General features: G+C 43.5%; 2 protein-coding genes across 2 annotated transcripts; both read right to left on the reverse strand.

Moving 5' to 3' along the window:
* Positions 1–6,627: 6,627 nt before the first annotated feature.
* On the reverse strand, positions 6,628–6,934 carry LAJ45_09363 (uncharacterized protein; the record flags this gene model as incomplete). The annotated part of the gene is made up of 2 exons (XM_046118906.1): positions 6,628–6,794; positions 6,859–6,934. The coding sequence occupies 2 exons, from the start codon at positions 6,932–6,934 to the stop codon at positions 6,628–6,630; spliced, it is 243 nt and encodes an 80-aa protein (XP_045967984.1).
* A 3,742-nt stretch (positions 6,935–10,676) lies between these two features.
* On the reverse strand, positions 10,677–10,958 carry LAJ45_09364 (uncharacterized protein; the record flags this gene model as incomplete). The annotated part of the gene is made up of 2 exons (XM_046118907.1): positions 10,677–10,816; positions 10,877–10,958. 2 exons carry the CDS (start codon positions 10,956–10,958, stop codon positions 10,677–10,679), a joined length of 222 nt encoding a protein of 73 aa, XP_045967985.1.
* Positions 10,959–18,059: the final 7,101 nt, after the last annotated feature.

An 18,059-nucleotide genomic window follows, 5' to 3' on the forward strand; every position in this document is an offset into this window, starting at 1 on the left:
AGAGATCTGCATCCTAGCTCCATCCTCGCTCACTTCTTCTCCGCCGTCTTTCCGTGCAATCAGCGAGGTACCGACGGGCCCCGGACAATAGTAAACCGAGATCTGTGGTCCGATTAAGCTTCGCGTCGGGTAATATATATGCTGATATGCAGGCGAGTGGGTGATACACTCTTCTCTATCGACGGGTACAACGGCTGTCAGGGATTATGAAGTAGGATAATAGTCTAAGGTTACCACGCGGGGTGAGTGCTGTAAAAAGTGGTTAAAGGCAGAAACGAACTGGAGATCTCTCTTCTTCTGCTTCCATCCATTCGCGTCATTTTTGGCCTCTTTCCTCAATCGCCGGATTTCTCGGGAACACGATGCGTTCCTTGCTAAATAATGATTTGCCTTTTTCTTACATAATCAGATGTTCCTGGTATGTCCTTGTATGGTTGTGAATGGAGTTTAATATCAGAGATATACATTATATATATCAATTCCGTTTATGGTGACTATTATGGTTCCTGGCCAGACGCATCACAAGTACCTAAAATGTATTCTGTCCATATATTAACGAGATACCCAAGCAAGGCCAAGGACAAAGATAGGCTCACCAAACAGCATTTTTTACTCCGCTTTGAATGTTGACCCAGCTCCCGGAGGTCAATCCTACTTCCACATACTCCCCACCCATTGTCTCTCTCAATAGAAAACAAGAAACAGATGTATCTTCAGGCGCATTTGTATTGGTGTTATAGAAAAAATATCGCATTGTCCCTTGGCGCCAAGGCCAGGTACACAAACACACCGAGTGATACTTTATGATTCCTGTTCGTCTATGAGTCATCTGGTAATGCATCTGGTAATGCATTAGAAGATCTTCCAATCCCTTTAATTGGTCATAAACTGAAGCAGTTTAAGCTTATCTAAAAAGTGCTCAGGGATTCGAGGAACCATCTTAGTAGGCCTTAATGATTCTGTGTAGTCTTGGTTGATACATGTATGCGAGCAGTCTCACCCAGCATAAAAGAGATTAGAGTAACAGATGGCGGCATGTTATACTTGCTTAGTTGCGCTTACACCCGCACTAGTATGGCTTGATAAGATTCAAATGGACTGTGGAGAACTACTGGACCTAGAGACACGTATGTTGATGATTAGCACCTTCTTGTTCCGAAATAGAAAAAGTGTGTTACGTCCTAACGATTCTTCAATTCAAGCGTGAATTCTTTTCAAAAGGGGTTTATAGAACTCTATCGCGGTTTGCACCACCCTAGCGGAGCCTCCAAGTTACAACATATGCATATCTCAGTAGACTCGGTAGTTAAACCTTGACCAGTGGGAATAATAGGCATCTTTTATAATTGAAAACGCGAAACCCGATGTATTTGCCGATGCATGCAAGTGGTTACCACACCCTGCATCTTTAATCCACCGGCCTTATCTACATGTATACATCAATCATGTGCATACGTATATGTATACTTGTAGAGAATAGAGGGGACCACTCACTTTGCTAGCTTCGAGACCGCTTGACCCACTGGGTATACTAAATTGTGATACAAAAACTATCCCGTGTGAAGTATATATAATCATGGGCCGCCTCGTGGTAAGGAATGGATTTTGAATGAACATAAATTCCATGGTATTAATGTCTCACTATGATTAGAAGCGGAAACCAAAATTTAAGCTTAAGCCTTCTGCATGAAAATAGGCGCAGCAGTCATTAATGAGATAATTATGAGGACGCACATATATATTCCAATCTGAAATTCCCGCGGCGGGTTTTCCGGTTATCTCGCCGGTGAGGTGCTTTCGTCCGACAAGAAGCGGGATCATGCAGCAAGCTTAGTGAACGTCTTGCCACACGAAGTCACCTGAAAATCATTTGGAATTTAGCCACAGAAGTAATGGCGTTGTAGGCTTGCATTGTGGTTATCGATTGGTTGGTTTAGTTGACGAGGGGGCGCACCTACATATACGTACGCCAAAACTCGAAAAAAAATTGGCTATCTCCGTCCAGGGATTACATCTCGAGTGATTGGTTGAATGGTATCGATCTGCATCAGAAGTTTCCCATAAAGTAACCTTGATCTCACAGGGGCTAGCAAATTTATCGGGTTTTGGTGGTATAGGCGGTATGTATTAATAAGGAAGATAAATTTTATCTTAAGTCACTCTATCCCACCTCGCCTACATGTACATGTCAGTGTTTCTACCAGCTCTCCAAGTTTTAGGGCGGTAATTTGGTGGTATTGTACAGCTCATGCGTGACAGGTACAAATTTAGCTATGAGGCGCTATAATAGGTTGGCTGGATTCTCTGTGCTAATAGTTGTGAGATCGTTTTGCAAATTTGATGTATGGTATATCTATATACCGTCTGTTTGCTCACGGCAGTTCCATCAGCAATCAATCCAAGTCGTCTTAGTCTACAGTTGTAGGGGCCTCTTTGTATGAACTAGAGATCCATTGGTCCGATAGAATTGCGCAAACCCAAGAAAAAGAACTTAGAAGCCTATATAAATCGCTCTATAACACAAAATCAGCTCATCTTTACCTCAAACCCCGCTTGGTACACTGGCACATGTATTTACATGGCTACTATCGGCGAAGAGAGCACAAGTAATTAAGGACATGATGGTCATGCCAAGACGCCCATCCCTGCGTTCAAAGAGAGACAGTTTCCCAGGATGGAGAGTGTAGAGATTCATATGCGTTCACAGCGGATTCCCCGGTTATCTCGCCGCCTTGATTGGAATAATGCGGGAAGTTTGAAATCTAGTGAGATCATTTGCGATCTTGACAGGGTTCGGGATTATGCAGTTTCCCGGTTAACGATTCGCGTACACAGCAATGTTCGGCGCTTTGACACATGGGGTGCCGATGTCTAATCGATGGGCACTTGCTATCTGTCCCGAGCGTCATGTCAGCGTTGTGGTGCGACCTTGCATAACACCATCTCAGCTCCCCCGCCGAAATGCATGTGGGGAAAAATCATGGAGAAACCATAAGCTAAGAGACACATCGAAAACATCTACCTTCTGTTCCTCTCAGGAATTGGTCAACTTATCCGAGTTCACGTGATGTTTCAAATGCAATCTGTGCATCCAGAAGCTACATAGACGTATCTTTGGTAAGGGCAGCTGCTGTCGAGCCACTCCTCAAGACGGCCATCGAGCTCACCACTTGATTCGTCCGCGTATAGGTTGGGAAGAAAGTTATATCATATAAAAACATAGCGTTCAGACGCAATTCATAGATGGGTGGGCCAAAATTCAGTGTCAGCTAGAGAAGTGTAGGGCAGATACAGAAAAAAGAGATGGAGGGCATGCGCAGGGATATCATACTCTTGTGATATTCGCTGAATAATTGGGTGTATCACCACCCTATTGTAACGACACACTAGCCTTTACGAGTTTAGTCTACATCAAGCTTTCACGAGGGAAAGAGGTCATCATTCGCTCCTCGACTGACAATGGTAATGAGTTTGATTGCGGAGATGGTGATAATGCGGAGAGGAGCATAAGGAAGAGGCCAGCTAGTGGAAGGAGCGCAGTATGCATGGTAAAGGTGTACTGAAAGTTTAAACAAAGCCTCGGCGGCTTGGTGAAACTCTCATTACACTCAAGGCTTAGAATATTCGAAAGCGCAAACGCCAGTAAATGCATATATTTAAAATGGATTTTGGGAGTGAAATAAAATGGATCAAATAAGACAGATGTTGATGGATTTCTGTGCGAATGGAAGCATGTATTCTTGAGAGTTTCTGTGGTAAGAAATACGTGCGTCAGTACCCCTGAAACTTTATGTAATCATACATGTATATCAAGGAAAGGTATACAGCACCTTTTGTAGCTACCACATGTACAGGCGTAGATCTAGAATGTATATGCCAAATGAAGGACTTACTGGTTTCTGGACCTAAGTATGTACATATGCAGTGGATTAACCGCGGCATAATAGGATTGCAATCAGTGTCAGTAAGTACATGTAACTTATATTGTATATGTATGAGAGATCGAAATCTCAAGGGCACACCACGTGTGCAATCATGTTCTTATGTGTTACATACATGTATGTACATCATATATTACAGGCACTTAATATGTAGGTGTCCGGAACCACATAGAGTTATCCTAACAGGCATGCAGATTCACTGTCCAGTATCCATGTGTTACAATCATAAGCTATCACTCGAGTAATAATCTCGCTAGTCCTATTACGTCACGCGACCAATTCAAGGCTCACAATCTCTGTAAATTCGGGGCGAAAATATGACAGAACGCCGCTTTGGGTGCAGGTGTATTTTGAATTAGGGATATCCTGTTTCAATTGAGACTCGACTTTGGCGTGTTCCCATGTTGGTGTATTACCACTAGAGCCTCATCTACTCGCGCGTTAATTAAATGGTCGGATATCGTTGTAACCAAATGCTTACTAAAATTTCCGACCTTTTAATTAACGACCGAGTAATGGGCGACTTCCCGTGAAAATTTGGAAGGCGTTTAGGCGAATCTGGATGCGAATGCCTTCCCATGGCGAACAATATTTTCTAGATTTTTAAGTACTGCTTTAGTTTAGTGCGTAACATCAGGACCACCTGGAACCTTTCTTAACCAATCGTATTTCGCCCTTTCAAATTTTAAAGATTTAGAAATTTGAACGTACCCCCCCCCCCCATTCAGATTCTGAATCTGGAGCGTTGCCATCCAAATTTTATTACTCTAAATTTCATCCAAACCGCTTTTAAACACCTTCTAAACGCCCACGGGAAGTCGCCCAATGCGTACATAAAATTGTCGGGCCCGGATGAGTAATCTAAAACGCCGAGTAGGCCATTTCAAGCTAGACTTCAAATAAGACGCTTCCCTTTAGTATCAGGACATCTCTAATATCACTCGAGTGACTTATGTGAAATAAATAGTAGTATATTGACTGAAAGAACCAGGTATAGCACCACTTGGTGGAAGTACTGGCTTACAATCACAGGAAATCATGATTTAGGTAGGGGTTTTCGAGCGGCTAGGTGATCGAGATCTGTCTTGCTCCAGTCTATGTATGTAAATTCCCTCTGATCCAAACATGACCCAAGCCTGATCTCATGCATGTCGCACATACGCGATCGCGAAGAGATGCCCAGGAAACATAAATTAGAATGCACTCGGCAACGCTCGCGCGCCTTAAGGTAGGATATCAATAAAAGAAAAGAAGGAAGGAATAAAGGAAAGGAAATCCCCCTCCACAATCCACTTATTCATCGTTAGGTATTTACTTCGGAACGTTTCTGTAGGGATTAGAATCCTCCTTCCGCGATCCCCCAGTGTTGCAGCAACGTACGTACGACAACCGTCGTGCTTACCCAGCTGAGGTGTGTATCAAAACTAACTGGATGTATCATATACAGTTGCACCTCGCTATGGGGGAACTCAATATGCCGAATCCCTTGCTGTCCCGTATGAAATTTCTTGAGAATTCTATTTTTCTACTGCAAAATCAATTTGCTATCCCGAATTTCTTGGGAATATTTGCTATCCCGTACAAGATTTGGTGAATCTTGGCCATCCGGCATAGCGAGGTGCGACTGTACTAACTGTTACACCGGGTAGAAATCTCGGGTCAATTATACTTTCTTGGCCAACCCTTCTTGATTCCGCATGGTGCCCGTACCCTGCCTCTCTTTGTTTTCGTTACTTGAATTAACGTCTCAACAGTTGGCGGGGGTTATAAACTCTGTGTAGTACATATTTCATTCGGCTCCGAGATGTGTTCCTCACTCACGAATTATTGATTAATAGCCTGTCTGAGCTGTTATTTGGTTATGTAAATGTACATGTAGTTATCCATAAAATATGTACTCCGGCGGAATGTAACAGGACTCATGCAAGCCCTAGTGTAAAATACTCACTTCATCTAACCATAATTAAAAATTAGTGACACCGAATTACCTTTCACCCTATATAGCAATGTTTATAAGTACTTAGTTGGAATTAATGATTAGAAACACCAGCTCAAACATTACATATCATATTGAATCAAGGGTGACACAACGACATCTAGGGCAATATTGTGATATTATTGGTTAGGTCAAATACGAATATCTGCCACGAATACCTACGTTAGGTATGTACTACATGTATATAACGCGGCTTTTTGCATACTTGGACTTGGAAATGTACGTACTAATAATTGATCCTGGTAACGATAAAGACTATCGCTGATCTAAAGCTTTGAAAACAGATCATTTCTAATCTTCTCTCGCTGTTGCTGTTGCTGTCATCGAGCAGTGTAGAGCACATGATCATTTATGAAAATGTGAGTATGTGAAATATCTGTACGAGTACGTACGGTGCTGCGTGGCCTGTGTATCTCCCCCCACACTTCTGCTGAGCACATAGTGGTCTTGACACGGGGGCCAGTTACTAGTAATGACTCATACTAAAAATCGTTCACTAAGAAATCAACTACAAATTTACAATATTTGAAGAAATTGAATTGAAAGCAAGGTGAAATTACAATGATTTAGTTGAATAATGAAAAAGTATACAATGAAAAAAACGAGTACCAAAGTTCCAAATGAAATGAAAACGAGGGAATCCACAACAATGTATACGTGTAGCCATCAATATGACAGTTTTCCCCCTAGTCACCAACTGCTTTCAAATCTGCCACCTCTGTTATTCCCTGGATTCCTCGGATCTAGCCTCGCAACTGAACTCCACGGATCCTCTTTGACTCCATTTTCCAGCATCTTAGCCAACATCCCGCCGTCCAGAACCTGTACTTGTTGTAGGGTTTTAGAAAAAGCGAGAACTTTATGTGTAATTCTGTCAGTTTGTGAGACCGGAGTGCGCTTTGGTGAGAAGGAAGGAAATACTTTGATCATTGACCGGCGGGGAACTAGCGTTGATAGCATTTACCGCCACTGGGCCTTGTACCTGACGAAGTGTCATTCGTGAGGAGGAGTATTTCTGGTACAAGGGGTAGATTGGGAGCGTCTTAACGCCAAAAGCCCGTAAATGAAGCGGAATGTATTGTTCTTGGTGGTGTTTTGGGCTCGGATTGGTCTTCTCAGTAGGATTTGAGTTTCGAGAGGAAATAGCTAATTCAGTTCTTGATTGAAGGTCACATCGATACTTATACATGGGTCGCCGGGCCGAACCATGCGCAGGCTCAGGACAATATTATGAGGCTCCTCCGCTCAAGAGTCGGCTAGCTAGCTGGCTGACTGAGGAATGGTCAGTGGAAATCAAGCCCTGCAATACTGAACGAAAAGGGACCCAAAAAAGAAAAAAGAAAATAGACGGAAAATATCACAAATCATTAGCTAGTCAAGGCATATATTTGGTAGTTAAGGAGAGTCCAGGAGCTGCATAAAAAACTATTCCTCTTCAGATATCTCGAAACTCGAGTTTCAACGCCTTTGAGCCGGATCCGGAGCACTAGTGAGATATGAGTACCGGTATGTTAGTTAAAATTGAGATCTTATAATTGGATAACATAACCTGGCAGTGCGTTAGAAACACAACCGGGCATTTGAAGGAAGGACCTACCCATTATAAGAAGCATTGAGCATCGCGATCGACCAGGTGTGCATTTATGTGGTGGGTGTAGCCCTCTGCCACATTACATATTCGCCCACCTTAAGCTTTCCCCACCACTCTACTGGTTGGCACCAAAGTTGAGTAATTGTCAGGTAGACAGTTTATGCAGAATAGACCCATGGCATGCAGCCTGCTATATTTTCCCAGTTCCTCATAATGATCAATACATACGTACATATTATGTACATTATGCCGCTGTGGAGTACGTGCCTCGCGCTGCCCTCTTAATTTTCTTTTCAAGTTAATCCGCCCTCTCTCGTCTGAGGTCTCCCGCGTACATCGGAATAGTTTCCCGGGAGCTGGTATGATCACAGATTAGGCTCCGAAAGATACACACTACGTATATCGCACATGTACACAGTATCGCCCCCTCATTTACCTTGTGAGGCACTCGACAGCATGTGCAGTGAGAGGCCGCCATCTCAACAATTCGAACGACTCAGGTGTAAGGACGCCCAGACGAGTCAAATGCATGCTGTACGTACGTTACGTTACTTAAGCTTGTTTCCAGGCTTTTACCAACGTGTTTCATGTTTCACGGTCATAATGCTTCGATGCACGCATTCTAGAATAGAGGTGTGTAACCAGCCAATTGAGGTAGGTAGTTGTATCCGAAGATGTATGCCACTTAAGACAAATTCGGTACACAACCGCAAATCCGATTAGCGGGGAGAAGGAGGGAACTGTATTTACGATCTCGTGGGACTGGTGGGGTAATTAACACCCCATCTATAAGAGATAAGTGGAGGGGGGGGGGGGGGGGGAAGGAAAGGAGGGGAAGGGAAAAGGGGAAAAAGAAATCATTTCCAACAAAAACAAAACGCAGCCGCCGTCGGCAGGTTATGGATGATGGATGAACAGTCCGTTAGGATAACTTAGGCACTGGCTCCCGAAACACACAAATTAACACAACACAAGATATATATGGGGATATGTACGGCCCAGCAAAGCTACCCGATTAGCTAGCTAGGTACCGCTTTTACTACTGTTGCCTTGCGAGAAAGATATATCATTAACCTAGATAGCATACGCGAATCATAACGTATGCTCACCCTCAGTTCAATTGAATGCTTTTATTTTGTGCCCAGCCACTTTATGAGTCGCTATCCAGATTTGTTGGTGGGTTCGCACATAGGTCTGATCTTTTTCTAAATGGCTGTGCTGCAGCAAAATAAAAGTAGCAAGACCGCCTCGGCTAACTCGCTAGACTACGCCACTATGAGATAGGGCTTTACTTGCTAAACTACATATGTACTTGATAGTTAATTACAACTTCCAAGAATGTACCTACACAGAAGGGACGCCCTTCATCTTCGCCGCATGGATCACGGGGTGGACTTACCAGAATAAAGGCTGGGGGTCTTCTTTGCGAGGCGGTATACAGGTTGACAGTCCGATAATGTGGACTTTCGAATTTCATATGCAGCTAGCTGTGCCTCTGGGTCACAGCTAGGTACACTACCGGAGTCGATCTCGTTCGTTTTTATTCGATCAGTCAGGATTGTGAGTGGATCCGGAAGTGTGGGGATCAGTTTGACACCTCCCACCAGCTCTTTTGCGAGTCCTACCGGCGGATTGATACAGTAGTTACCCCATGGAGCTACAGGGCGCCTTTGATGATCGGCAATGAGTGCTGTATTTGTCGCTACTAATTAGTTGATCACATCCATACTTGACAGAGAGCTGTTAGTTGTTCATTCAATCATTCACCAGAATCACAGCCGCACGCATTATTATCGTGCAAAGTGGAAAACTTGACCTTGGAATTGTTCTTCACGTGGAATGTCTCAAGCCCCCCGTTTGGAAAAACCAACAGTGACAAATACTTCCTCGTACGTACCAGAACAGATAAGACAGGTCCCTCAAACATAGCCGAAGTACCAAAAGGGCAAGCTAAAGCGCAGCTTTCTAGTATACATACTCGCCAATCGTTTCATTTGACATTGCACTTTTAATTTCGTGGAGGAAGGCTGCGGCTATCAATGATCAAGGCTACGGCGTTCGGTTATGGCTTGAATGCAGAGCTCTTGCAGCGGTGAAAAGACACTGTTTTGATCAATGCGTATATATGTATACCTGTATGTTGTAGGAATCAAGTGCAAGCACGGCGCACTTGGCGGGAGAAGAACTGAATTACATGTATTTACACTCTTCACCCTGCGGTGTGGAGTCTATTCATGTCTACGAAGGCTTTTTTCGTACCCTGATCAATTAATCCTGAATAATACGTGCGCCGTGTCAGCCATGTCGGCAAGTATGCACTACGGTTTTACGTTATTTTGATCGCTGACAGCATGTATAATTCGCTTCTTCTTCTTCACTTGACGCGACCCCTCCTGCAGATGCACCAATCTTTCCTAAAAATACGGATTGGAAATATGATCTACAATTACCCTTTGGATAGCACATGATCCGACGATCCAACCGCGGTACTCTACAGTAAGAAAGAAAAATCCAATACACAAGCTGGCAGTGCACAGACAATCGTATCCAGACGTACGTACATATAGCCATCGTACCGTACCCTGAGTATAATGTAGGTACTCTTCATAAGATGTACGTGGTTGTGCTGAATGTCTTGTAGATATGCGGCCATTCCCATGATGGTTAGGGGAATGGATTCATAGCATGATACTTGCATTACAGTTGTCATGGCACGTCACGAAAGACACTCTTTTAAAATAGTAGGCCGGTTACCGATTGGTAGAAAGGTACATGTACCAACTGATCACTTGAAAGCTAGTAGACTATTGAGAATAAGAAAGAACAAAACAACGAACAAGATCGACTGGAAGCATGAAAAAGAAGAAATAAAAAGTCAAGAAAAAACGAATATGAAAAAGCAACCCCTAAACTCCCCTGCACATTGCTACTAAACTCCCCCCCCCCCCCTTTACCCGCATCCCCGATCGAGCGCCCATTGTCATTATATCGTATTGTATTATGATTATATCCGACCAAGCTATTATAAGGTTTTCCGATTACAATATATTTGTTGAGCTGAATAAGCTCAAATTTATCTATGATCGCCAATCTATTAGCCAGAACTCCAAGTAAGCCAATTGAATTTGGTATTGTATGTGGTCATACCTTATTTTTTTGTAGAGTTCGCATACACAATAACTGGCTCCTCCTTTATGTCCTGTTCATACCAGCTCTCTAACATTCTGCTACCCGCAAGCCTAACCTCTTGTGGTACGATTGGGTTTTGAGGCGGAGGAGGAGGAGCATCTATAAAACAGTGTTAGAAAATGCCGAATACGACGTGGAAATGTATGATATTAATCTCACCAGCGGCCAATTGAGCATTTGGAGCAGCATCATTTCCGGCACCACCGTCGTTGTTCCCGTTTGCAATTAGATAATTTAGCATGGTGGATATATCGATATCGAAGAAATATAATGGTGTGTGAACAGCAATTGAGGCAGATATATGAATATATACTGCCGGAGAGCTTCTGAGTTGAAATTCTGATAGTTGAAAGCCTTCGAGGGGGTGAACTATATATGCCGGTTCGTTCGAGTAGCTAGATAGCTATAGAAAATCGTTTATATAATGATTAAATTCGTTTCATGGGAGTTTCGTCACATCCCAGTCTTCAGAAGACTCACAAGGTTGATCGTCCGAGAGATGGTACGTCCGAGTCTAACCTCGATGCGGTCAGTCTCTATCCCCAGGGGAGCCGTGGCATCTGAATTCCTAACAAGAATTTACCAGGAACTTGTATCTGGAGAACGTTGAACGCCCGAATGGGGCGCGGGTGGGTATCGGTGCATTTCCGGTCTAAAAGTAGGGTTGCCATTGGCTCGGCTCGCCCCGAATTGAGGGGGGGCGGGTGCCTAGGTATTGCTTTTAAATTTTGTGATTCTTCATTACGAAAGGTATTAACCGTGCATTGTACTAGTCGGGCGCAGAAGATCGGTGAAGAGGCTGTTTCCAGGGATTGAGGGAGAGACAGTAAGCTCAGAGATAGCTAGTACTAGTAGACCGCACTGTTTAGTTATTCTCGTATTATGAGTGTGATGTTTGAGCGTTATATTACGTTTCTTGCGGCTTGGTGGCAATGTCCAAGATTCATTTTATTACCATTTGATTGAAAGCAACCAAAAATACCTAAACACTTGGATATCTTGCAATTGATGTAGATCATTACACCTGTCCTTTTTATCTGCAGAGAAATTGTCAGCTAATCCTACCAGGTAGGCACATCCGTACGTATATGTACGTGTATGTACGTACGATATCCAGCTGAATAGAAAACGAAGAATGTACTCGATACTCAACTCTCGTGCGAGGTTGAGATAACCATTTCACCTTGGCCGCTGCCGGCTTATCTTGTAATAGAACCAGTTCATATCATTCTCTAACGTCTTTCTGCTATAGCTCTAGCTAACCAGACTCTTATTTCCACATCCGTAGGAGAAATTCGATCCGCGTAGTTAGCCGTACAGGTTGATAAATTTCGATGTCAATGCTCAAGACGAAAAAAGAAAGGGAAAAGAACATTAAAAGTTAACGCATGCACTTCGGCTGGTTTTGTGCGAAAGAATGCCTAAGAAAGACAATACATGTACATACGTACGTTGCTCAACTCTGGTGATAAGCAAGCCTGACACGACCAAGCTGTTGTATCTGTGACCATGGCAAAAGAAATTAGAGGCCATGTACTACGTAGCTACTACTCTAGGGGTTACACGTAGTGTGTAGGGTTGATAGATGTAGGGTACATAGGCAGGGTAGATACATCTACATGTACCCTACAAGTATGGTAGGCCGTACATCTATGTGAGTACGTGAGGACTCTAGAGCACATTAGAGTACATGGATGCACATGTAGCTAGGGGTAGGGTAGATGCCGTATTAGCGCGATACTACGCACGTACTGTACAGCGAAGCTACCAACGACTCCTAATATTAACAGCTATCGAATCATTAGCTGTATGGCTCGAGAAGCTATGGTGGGTAGGTGTGTAAACTTCGGCGTTTGCAGCCAATCAATCTATAGGAATTGAGAGATCTACTCCCATAATGGTACTAGCGCCTAGCCTGACGGTGGAATTTTCTCTAATTCCCATACAAAAAAAGTTCCTCTGAAGTTGACACACCCACCCCCTATGCCTTCTCGCGCCATACTATAAACCTTTTCTCCTTTAAAATATATCTGTCTCCAGCCCCATGGGCAGCTAACTATAGGGGCTTTTTTCTCTCGGAATTTCCCTTAGTCCCTTTCCTTTCGAGAACTCCTTTCCCTAACTGTCAGTTAATTGAATCTCCAATATTTGCGGACAACTCCGATTGTCAGGCGCCGTGAATGTAAGACATGCATGTATTTTAGCGCAATCTCTTCAAATTGATAGATTGACTATCGCGCAATGTTCTCTAATATCCGCCTAGGAATGGGCGTATATTGAGCTAGACTAGTAGCCTGCACGTAAATCATTGTCAATCTTTATGTTGTGGATCAAGACATTTTAATAGTTTTACATACTCTACACCTCAGACAATGACCTCAGAAGTAGTTAGTTCTCCCGTCCTCAAGATGGTAACATTGTTTCAATAATATCTAGTTACTCTACACCTCAGACAATGCAGGATGGCCCGCGCAAAAAATGTCAGCCCGGATCCGCTTATGGCCGTGCATGCTGAGAATCGATCCATATATGTAAGTGCCATCTAGTTTCGTCAAGTCTTGCCTTGGTTTGAAAAGCACCAAGGTGCAACGTGCATATCTACATAATATTCTAGACTCTGTTTCTCCTTTCAGTCAAAGTGGATAGCTCAGCTCTCAATCTTTCTCGAAACGGTTTGTGTGAAACATCGTGGCGTGACCTAAAATGGAATATCTATGCTTTGATTTCTAGAACATGACGCGACTGCCTTCTATGTGAGGCTGAGTTAACGTTCTTCCGTGCTCCGCGGCGGTAGTGTTAAGACCGTTTGTACCTACATGTCTTGTCTCGTCTTGTCATTTCTTGTTTTGACCTTAATTCGTGTCCTTAGCTTGCCGCTAGGCAGGGTTTCGTTTCGAATCCTGGTAGTAATACATACATGTATGTACGTCTGCACGCGCCATCCATGCGAAATTTAAAACAACAACATCATAAGGTAAGATGCTCACCTATGAAATACCAACATACGTAGATCCATGAAGTTCTTGTAATCTACAGTTGCTAGAGTTTTTACAACCCGCTTTACCGGAATTCGCACCTATCTCATGGAATTAAGGCAAGTTATAATTGCCTGTGCTCGGTCGCTTTTCCTAATTACAGCGCAGCTGGCCTACTAGAATATTTCAAACTTACAACCTCATCCACTTCTGGGATCACAGGATACGTGTACCTTTCAAGCTAGGTATGTTCAGAAACATATTACATTTGATGTGGAGAACCCTCGTTATGATTACACTCCCTGTACGTACCCGCATCAAGCCCCATAAACGACTGACTTTTCTGGAAAGAGTTAAGACAGACCAAAACCGGGCCAGGGGCCGGGGTTCACACTAGGAAAATATCAGTGGCGGCAAGCTGAAGTAATTATTCTGTCTTTATAGAACTTGACGCGGCAAAACAATATTCGAATAAGACACTATATCCGATCACACCTGGCCAGTTTATGAATGATGATCGAGCTGGGAGCACAGAACATATCATATCTGAACCTAGTACCTGTGTAGGCATGTACATACACATATGTACCTGTCATGTTGCACCCGGCGGGGGACAGAATGAGAGCAGTACACGCTTACCAGCGTAAGAACCAGAAAATGCAGTTGCTCAGGGCAAGGATAATTTGTATGGAGTGGCGTCGTTCTCTCATACAAATAATCCCTGTTTCCGTTACTTGCATTTTCTGGTTCTTTTGAGGGTAAGCTGTACATGCACATCTACATGTAGGTATGTAGATACAACAAGTACTACATATCGATTCTAGGCAGGGAAAATGTTTGGTTGAACAAGGGTTTAGTATTGTGTTCACTCTCGACAGTGCTACAAGATCTGATCAACGCGACTGTACGTGGATAGGCTAGGTATATACGTAAAGTAATTTTCTTGAACACAATTAAATATGGGACTATGGTTTCTAACTAGCTGGCCGTGCTGCAAGGTACAAAGAAAAACAACAACATGCAACGTTGGGGCCAATTGCAAGGGATGCGCACCGAATTTAACACGTCCGTACTACCGCCCCCGTGTACAACCACCCCTACCTGATCATGATCCTCCCCACCTTCATTTCTTCTAGAGTATCTCCGGGTACGGTTCATCCAATGAATTATTAAGACTTTGAAACGCACAACGCGATTTTTGATACTGCGGTATGCATTTGTAAAATTGAATGTCTGTGTGTAGTTCTTACCCCTGTTTCTTTTGGCGGTTTAACCCGTTATATCACTTTTTCTAGAAGCACCGGCCGTACTGCACACATGGAGACAGTTATTTACAGGGATCTATCTAGGTTAGGGGCTGGAGTGTGATGCGAATCTATATCATGAACCTGGAATATTTACTGATTTCATGGATTCAACAGTACTATTAGAGTTTGTTTGGACTCCAGGATTCCCAGGTCTCTCTGTCGAGACCATTATTGTTGAGCATACATTAGTATTGTGGAACGCACTTCGACACAAGCAATATATGTTTAGAAGAAATCTTTGTGCTATATATCCGAGCTGTATCCCATCAGATATATGAGAAATTCGATTTTGTGGTCTGGAGGACGCTAGAAGCTGACCCGAATCTTGCGCAATTGCGCCACGCCAGACCACCCCCAAATTCACCGCGAAGAGACAGAAATTCGTTGAAAATATAGCTATTTATGCGTCATACTAGCTACCAGTACCCTCGACTGATGTTGCCGATCGAGTAAGAAGGCTACCTTCGGTCTGGAATCATTTTCCTCTTCTTTTTCTTCTATCTTGAGCCGGAGACGTAGGGGATGTCAATCCCAATGAATCTTCCCTCTGAAATCTCGAAGTCGCTTTATTTACTTTGATAAGTCTAAGATATGGAGACAAATATGCAAGTGGCTAGGGTACGATCACAAGACCGGGGATCAATCCTATCTCATAGCCTTGCAAAATCCGGGTATTGTAGGGACGCATGTGCAGCCTTCATGTTCAGCTGATCAAGCTCTCCTCCATCCAGCATCAATCCCGGGGGTTTGTGGGGCTAATTGCTGACAAGGTGCAAGGCAGATCCTGATCCTTAACCCTCCTAGTCTCTTTATTTTTTCCTTCCCCGGATTCTGAGAGGTGGAAAATCCCGGCACCGATATTCATACACCGGAAACCGACATCGTCGCTCCTATTTGAGATTTCATACGGCTTAGTTAGCCATAACCTACCGTCTCCCCCCCTATACGGCCAAGTCTCCACCAACGACCACTACTATCCGACCGGAGCCCCTAACTCCTTCGCAAAGAAACCCCGCTCTCAATTCTTTGGAATTTAGAAAACCAGACTACTCAATTGAATTGAAATGTTTCAATTGGCTAGTAATCAGGATCTATAGCCGGGCGATGGTGCCCATGAAATCACAAAATCAAACTGTAGATTAGCGATCTATAAAACAGTATACATCGCGTTCCGTCAAGGGTCAAGGATTATTAGCGCCTGATTATATTACTTTGTCTAGCTTTCCTCGAGCCGGGGAAGGAGGCGCTCCTTTGAATTATTTCTCGGAATTCAATCATTGATATGTATGTGTAGATACATACATGTATGTATGCGCTACACGTGAGCAGCGCCAGGAGATATGCCCCATGAGCGCACCAATCATATAATGAGGTGGCTTTTTAATTTATGATACAAGCAGTAAACGAGGATCGAATTAATTAATCTTCCATTCCGCATAGTTATAGCAGATCGGCTACAGGGTCAATAACTGACCCTTGCTGAAGTTGAATCTGATCTTGGATAACCTAGCTATATTCCTAGCTACGAAGCTAGGTATGGAGAAATACCTAGTCTAGACTCTAGTCCTGGTGGTGGTGGTGGTGGCGGTGCGTCGCCTCGGTTTCTGGGATACCTTGTATAAAGTACCAGGGAGCCACACCACAGCTCAAAGTAACAACAGGCCCCATGTAAGAATGAGGTTGAGAAAATCTATATTAGGCTAGGTTAAGACTCCTATATCTGGGTCAATGCATGTTGAAATTAGCAGATCAAATTTTAATTGCTAGTTTCGCTCGGAGCATTGTATGTTTAGTTTTGTTTTTTAAGGGTCCCCCGATATCTTGCCTTCTTGTGGCGCTCTGTGACTGACCAAGCAGAGAATTTTAAATGCCGAATATGTAGCCTTTGTAGACCTGAAGATCAGGCCAATAGCACAAGAGGTACGACATACATAGGATTGACGAGTAGTCTAGGTAGTAGGTACACGGGCCTTACACATATCCTTGATTTAGACAAGCTCGGATAAATCAATCGTATTCGTAGCTTACATTAGTAACTGCGGACATGCATTATCTCTTTAATATTTACATTATATATGCGGGACATTATGGTATGCTTCTTATCTAAATTATAAATACGTATTCTCTTGCGGTGAGCCCTGAGCTAGGCGCTGCGTGGGACTACCAATCTGAAGTGAATATATACGTACATGTACGTATAAAGTCAATAATTCCGTGGCCCAACTAATTGGACCCACGATGCTCTTGGTACGTTCATGATCGACTATCTCTCCAGGGCGCAGCTGATGCCATGGCCCCGGTAGTGAGTTCTGTGGGAGGAGGTCGATCGAGAAGGCTGTACCAAGTAATTATCATAGGACCAGGGCTACAAGGTATAAGACCGGCGAACAATAGTAGATAATATGTATAGAACGAAGTATTTCTTCTTTTTCCTACTGCCGTAGTAGTACTAGTTACGCGTTTGACCCTACTCTGGCTAAAGTAGGACCGGTGTCGTAGCTTGGCAAAGAGATCTGCTCTTATTCCATCGCCGGTATCAGAACGTGACATGTGATAAGATCCCTCCTCATGGGGAAACATACGATTTGTGACTACGCCCATGGCCATAGGGTAGGTAGCTGATGAGTGAATTATTTGGATGTGCATTGGAGATGATTACTACTTTGCTCTACAGCACCAGTAAAAGGTGCCTGCAGATTATCATGATCTGTACCTGTGCACGACGTATCGCGGTTGAGTGGGACAACATCTATGCAGGTTTGGGCATGTGTATGTATAGCATGCCTGGCCACTGCTACCCCATGGGTTGTCTTGTCTCATATTAGACTATGTGACGCCCGCATTGATCCTCAAGTTAAATGAAAAAGAAGAAAAGCTTGTTTACATTAACAATCGCAGCCGCCTGAAAGCGTGACAGGCAGCTCGTAGCTGATACAAAGTAGTTTGCGGACCAGAGTTGCTTTTTATCAGCTTGAAGGTCTGCAGAGATGCCCAACTAGTACCTACGTAACATTTGTTGTGGAGAGAGTGAGTTTCTATCGTTCCTCAATATTATTACTT

The sequence above is a fragment of the Morchella importuna genome, assembly GCF_003444635.1.
Source record: "Morchella importuna strain M04M26 chromosome Unknown Morimp01GS035, whole genome shotgun sequence".
In the NCBI taxonomy this organism is placed as follows: domain Eukaryota; kingdom Fungi; phylum Ascomycota; class Pezizomycetes; order Pezizales; family Morchellaceae; genus Morchella; species Morchella importuna.